General features: G+C 32.5%; 1 protein-coding gene across 1 annotated transcript; it reads left to right on the top strand.

The window, feature by feature from the left end:
- Nucleotides 1-2,678: 2,678 nt before the first annotated feature.
- On the top strand, nt 2,679-3,435 carry LOC118056484 (17.3 kDa class I heat shock protein). Its single transcript, XM_035068706.2, has one exon. It carries the CDS (start codon nt 2,789-2,791, stop codon nt 3,245-3,247), a length of 459 nt encoding a protein of 152 aa, XP_034924597.1. The 5' UTR covers nt 2,679-2,788; the 3' UTR covers nt 3,248-3,435.
- Nucleotides 3,436-6,289: the final 2,854 nt, after the last annotated feature.

Here is a 6,289-nt window from a genome sequence, read left to right as displayed (position 1 = left end):
GTCAATATCCTAGTCATGGTCAGTTTCATATTCGTGTTGCTGCTGTTATCGATGGTAGGGTAGAACACTTGTGTCCATTTTGGAAAGAGAGAGAGCAGCAGTAGCGTCTTTTTATCTGTGTTTTTGTTAGGTTAAGGAGATGGGATTGTGGAGTTCATGTTGAAGGCTGGATTTAGGAGAAGTAGAGGACATAAGAGAACTAATGAAGGTTTTTTGTCAACTTGTAATAATAAGAGCTGTGGTAAAAAGCGTGAAATGAATTCAAGGCATTCATGACCAGAGAGTGAGAGAGAGAAAGGATACGCAGAAGGGCGTCATAAGTTCAAGTGACTCACAAGTCACATGTGGCAGTTCAAAGTAATTAACAAAATATATAAGCTGTGACCGCTTTACTATAGCAGAAAGACATAAATTATTTATTTATTTATTTATTATTATTATTATTATAGTGAAATTAGTATTTTGTTATTTAGTAAAAAATGGTGGTATTTGTTTTGGGATGCCTATTGATCATTAAAATATTGGTTGGAGATATCTAAATATTGGTTTGTTTTCGAGGATATTTTTATATTTTTACACGGGATTTTTAGGTAATTATTAAGGTCATGGGGTTTTTTGGTAATTTTCATATTGTTTTTTAATTCTTTAATCAAAAAAGTTGTTGGCATACTCTAGCGAGTAAGTGGCATTTGCGTATTTAGGTGGCGTGTTTGATGCCACCCGATAGCCAAACTTGACCTTCCGATGTCTTTTTTAAGGCAACATCATGTTCTCTTCTGCATAGTATTATACGTGGCGGCATGTTAAAGAGAAGATAAAAATCACTCAAAGTATCAAAGTCTTAAAACCCAATTATCAATTAATCATCACATGATTAATTCATTGCATGTTCTATCCTTTTTAAATATCAATTTATTCAAACAATCCACTCCTTTTAATTTCTTTAATTAACATAATGCTTTCTTTTAAATGGGGGTATGTTTTCTTTTCAATTAAAAACAATTTCCTCATCAAATTAGCAATCAACTCTTCAGTACTTCACTACAATACAAGTATTACACAAGTAAAATACACTCTAATTTCATCCATCTCTCAAAAAATTAAATTTCTAAAACATTAAAATTTATATTTATAATGTAGAAATAGGATTAGTCGTTTAAACTATTACCAACATGTTTGGTTATCATAATTTCAATATATTGTACAAGGATAACACAAATTCAGTTAATATTGTACAAGGATAACACAAATTCAGCTAACTTTCTTTTTTGACTCTTCATGGTTAGCCTTTAAGTGAGCCTTGTTGGGATTGTTGTAGTAGTAGTTGCGGTTTAAAGTATTTTTTATTTAGAAATATATTAAAATGATTTTTTTTTATTTTTTACAAATTATTTTTTTTATCAGTAAATCAAAATACTAAAAAATATTAATTTTAAATAAAAATTAAATTTTTTAAAAATATAACTGTACTACATTCGCAACCATGCTCTAATACCCATCCAAAGCTTTGCTATAATGGCCTATATAAAGGTTGAGTTGGAGGCCCAATATGAAAAATGAAGAAGGAAGCGATGGGATGAGAGCAAAATGATGACATGCATATCAACTCATTATCCTCCATCCACGGCTCCAATTTCTTTTTAATATATAAAATTATATGTAATTGATTTTAAAAGTGAATTAATAATATAAAATTTATTTTTTAATTTAATTAAAATGTATAAAAAAGGACCCCACATAAAATTTACCCACCGAAACACTATCACATATATAAAAAAAAAAACCCAGCCAGTACTAATCAAAATAATAGGAGTAATCATTTTCAATTTGATTTGGTTTTTATCAAAACAAAGCAACCAAATTAAAATTAAAAAAAAAATGAAACTGAACTGAAATCGGTTCAAACCAACTGATTTTGATTCAGTTTTTTAGGACAAAAACTGGTTCAAACTGGTTTGACTTAGTGTTTTTCATGTTTTTTCAGTTTGATTTCGGTTCATTTTTTTAGTTTTAGGCTTCTAAAACCAAAACTAAACTGGTTGTTTTTTTCAAAATTTTAATTTTTTTTTTTTACAGTTCAATTTTTTTATTTAATTAAGTTTTCAGTTTTTTTCTCACCCCTTATAAAATATCATCCCTGCACCGAGCCATGGCGTATACAAACGAGAAAGAATCAGGGAAGTAACAGCAAGACAACCTCGCTGCCTCTCTGGTTCTGGGATTGAACTATATTTGAAAAGTACATGCGCTAAAAAATATCAAATTAGTACTTTTGGGATATTAATGACATGAAGATGTTTGATTAGTTTTAATTAAATCTTCAACTTGTTTAAAAAAAAATATTTATATCGGGTGCATACAAAAATTACAATTACTACAAAGGATTTTTTTTTTAAAAAAATAACAGATGTAAGGTAAGGCTGCTGCCACGTAAAATTCGGTGGGAAAGAAGGAAAAAATAAGAAGAGAAGACACAGAAACAATGTCAAGGCCTGTGGAAAGCTAGCCCGGCCCTTTTCAAACCCAATTTGAGCGCAAATTCCAGACTCCTCTAGAAAGCCCAGATATATATGTTTTCTTGAATTTACCAGAAAGTTCGTCGATCAAGGGGTAGCTGCCAGATAATCCTCGAAAGTACCAGGTTTCTCCTACACTTCCTACAAATACCAAACCTATCCACTCGCAACTCTCCATAGAGAACGACAAGCAAGTTCAAGTCAAAGCATTTTCTTGATAAGCTATCAAATTAAGCGAGCGACGCAGCTTCTCGTATACAACCCTGTAAAAGATGGCAATGATCCCAAGCTTCTTCGACAGCAGACGAGGCACCATCTTTGATCCATTCACCTGGGATCCCTTCAAGGACTTCCCTTTCCCTTCATCCTCACTTGTCTCTCATGACAATTCAGCCTTTGTCAACACGCGCATCGATTGGAAAGAGACCCCAGAAGCCCATGTCTTTAAGGCCGATCTTCCTGGTCTTAAGAAGGAGGAGGTGAAGGTGGAGATTGAGGATGACAGGGTGCTTCAGATCAGTGGGGAGAGGAACGTGGAGAAGGAGGACAAGAATGACACCTGGCATCGTGTCGAGCGTAGCAGCGGCAAGTTCTTGAGGAGGTTCAGACTGCCTGAGAATGCTAAGGTGGATCAGGTCAGGGCTTCTATGGAGAATGGGGTGCTTACAGTGACTGTGCCGAAGGAGGAAGTTAAGAAACCTGATGTCAAGGCTATTAAAATCTCTGGTTGAGTGAGATTATACAGCCACTGTGAGAATTTGGGCGCCTGTCTGTGACTCTGTGTGTGTTCTTAATTATGATAGTAGCTAAAAATCTTGTGTCACTGTTAGTATGATAATGTGTATGTTTGTTTCAAGCTTCTTCTGAAGTTTTAATGGTGAGTTGATCAATAGAATATGTTGTCTATTTCTTCTTGTGATTTGGGGTCTCTTTTCTTCTCTTCTCCTTGATCAATAGAGAGGTATAAAGTATGTCCTGGGTGACCCATTAAGCTAATAAAATCAATAATGTTCACACAGGATGAAATGGGAAACCGAATAAAAAACCATCAACAGAAAGCTTTAAAAAGGAAGCTGGGCTCTTAAAGGAGAGAAACATTTGGTTTGAAAAGAAGATACAAGGATCAGGACAAGATGAAAATTGCTTCAGAGGACATGTAAAAAAGATAAAAATGTATATATAAAATCTTGATAATTAGAAATTCTGATTGGTTTTTGAGAAATTCTAGGTAAGGGGTTGAAGTAAAGATGCACATCCAACTAAAGCTGATGAAACATCATTCACGGGCAAAATATATATCCTTTACAGAGTGACAAGGGTAGGCAAGTAGACTTTGAAAGTAAGAGACAACCTTGTGCATCAGCATTTTATGTTAAAACATGTTCGTCCTATGTTTTCAAGGTTCTAGTTAGGTTTCTTTGCAAGTTAACCTCGAGATCTTGTGGTCCAAGAAGCTTCAATGAAAGAAATCTGTAGATATGAGAATCAAATATAAGAGCTTAGTTGTTTCTCTAAAGCTCACCTAAACACCAGACTGGAAACCTCTATGTCCAAGCAATTCAGAGAATTCCAGAAAATTAATTAATGCACATCCAGCAATAACAATCACATAACAGTAAACCTCAAATTTCTGTAAGGCTTTAGTTGATTCTTACTGTTTTGGCTCCTTAAAATTTCCTTTTATAAAAGAATATTCAAGAATTCAAGAAAAAAAATCAGAAATTTAAAATACAAAAAATGTTTTTGGATAATAAATAGAAAAGCTGCAACAGTTCAAAATGATAAATAGGTAGCTAGTTTTGAATATTGTTGGCAACCAAAAAAAAAAAAAAAAAGTGGGCTAAAGGAGGACTTAGTCACACAACGAGAAGTTTGCATCAAAGGGAATAAAGATACTAAAGATTAGGACAAACTTGTAAAACAATTAAGTTTAGGAATTTAATTGAACTTTTAATTAGCCTAAAATGATATAATTAAAGAGCTTAATCAGAAGAACAATTAAATATCTTATGTCGCACCTTTGATGTCTCTAATATAATAATAATAAAAAAATAATTGAAACAAGATAATAGTTAATCGTCTAAGATATTAAATCAAATCACAAGAATTAGAATAGAGAAAAACAATTTTCTTACTACTTTTCTTTATACATAGGTTTATTTATGTTGGGTTTAGGCTGACTTGGACCAAAAATTTAGATCTCAAAAAACATCACTAGCTTTATTATTAGTGGATCTTTAAATTTTATCAAAATGAATAGTTTTTCAAGTAATAGAATCTTTATCATCAACCATCAACTTTATGAACTCAAAAAAATAAATATTAACTTATGTTTAATCACCCTCTATCAAGACATTCTAAAAACATCATCCTTGAACATATCCTTGAACATATTGAATTTTGAAACATCACCACTTAATCACTAAAGTTATGTTCTTCAATTAAATTAAAACATTGCAAGATCAAAACTTGTGTCTTTGGACATAGATATGTTTTATAACGTCACCATTGGATTCTTCTGTCAGACAAGGATACGAATCCAAAATTTCTGGCTTTGGTTGGGCAAGTATTTTCAGAGTTGATGAAACTGTCGTGAACACAATCAGACTGGGTGTAAAACTAAATTTCTATATGCACTGAAATTTCTGTAACGCCTCCTATGAAGTGGCAATATTGCTCGTGAGTTTGCATTAGAGGGGTCTTTATCTTTTGAGTCGAATGTGTTCAGCTACGTGTTGTTGTACTTGGGATTGTTTGTCTAAAAGGAAACACAGGGGCTTTCATCCTGAACAATTTTTGCACCTTCTAGGCCATGTAATGTATAAAGAGGGACCCCACATAAAATTTAAACACCGAAACACTATCACACATTAAAAAAAAAAAAAAAACCCTACTAATTAAAATAATAGGAATAATTATTTTCAGTTTGGTTTGGTTTTTATTAAAATAAAATAACCAAACTGAATTTAAAAAAAAAATGAAATTGAACCAAAATCGGTTTAAACCAACTAGTTTCGATTCAGTTTTTTTATAACAAAAACCGGTTCAAACCGGTTTGACTCGTTTTTTCATGTTTTTTCGATTTAGGTTCGGTTTGGTTTTTTGGTTTTAGATTTATAAAATCGAAACTAACTGATTGGTTTTTTTTTTAAATTTTAATCGGATTTTTTTTACAATTTAATTTTTTTAATTTAATCAATTTTTTTTTCTCAACCCTTTACAAAATAGCATCCCTGCACCGAGCCATGGCATAAACAAATGAGAAAAGAATCAGGGAAGTAAACAGCAAGACAACCTCGCTGCCTCTTGGTTGTGGGGTTGAATTATATTTAAAAAGTACATGCACTAAAAAATATCAAATTAGTACTTTTGGGATATTAATGATACGAAGATGTTTGATTAGTTTTAATTAAATCTTAAACTTGTTTAAAAAAAAATATTTATATCGGCTGCATACAAAAATTACAATTACTACAAAGGATTTTTTTTTTTTAAAATAACAGATGTAAGGTAAAGCTGCTGCCACGTAAAATTCGGTGGGAAAGAAGGAAAAAATAAGAAGAGAAGACACAGAAACAATGTCAAGGCCTGAGGAAAGCTATCCCGGCCCTTTTCAAACCCAATTTGAGCGCAAATTCCAGACTCCTCTAGAAAGCCCAGATATATATGTTTTCTTGAATTTACCAGAAAGTTCGTCGATCAAGGGGTAGCCGCCAGATAATCCTCGAAAGTACCAGGTTTCTCCTACACTTCCTATTAATACCAAACCTATC

Source organism: Populus alba, chromosome 19 (assembly GCF_005239225.2).
Source record: "Populus alba chromosome 19, ASM523922v2, whole genome shotgun sequence".
NCBI lineage: Eukaryota > Viridiplantae > Streptophyta > Magnoliopsida > Malpighiales > Salicaceae > Populus > Populus alba.
Note: the sequence above shows the minus strand (reverse complement) of the source record. Positions and strands in the feature narration are given on the sequence as shown.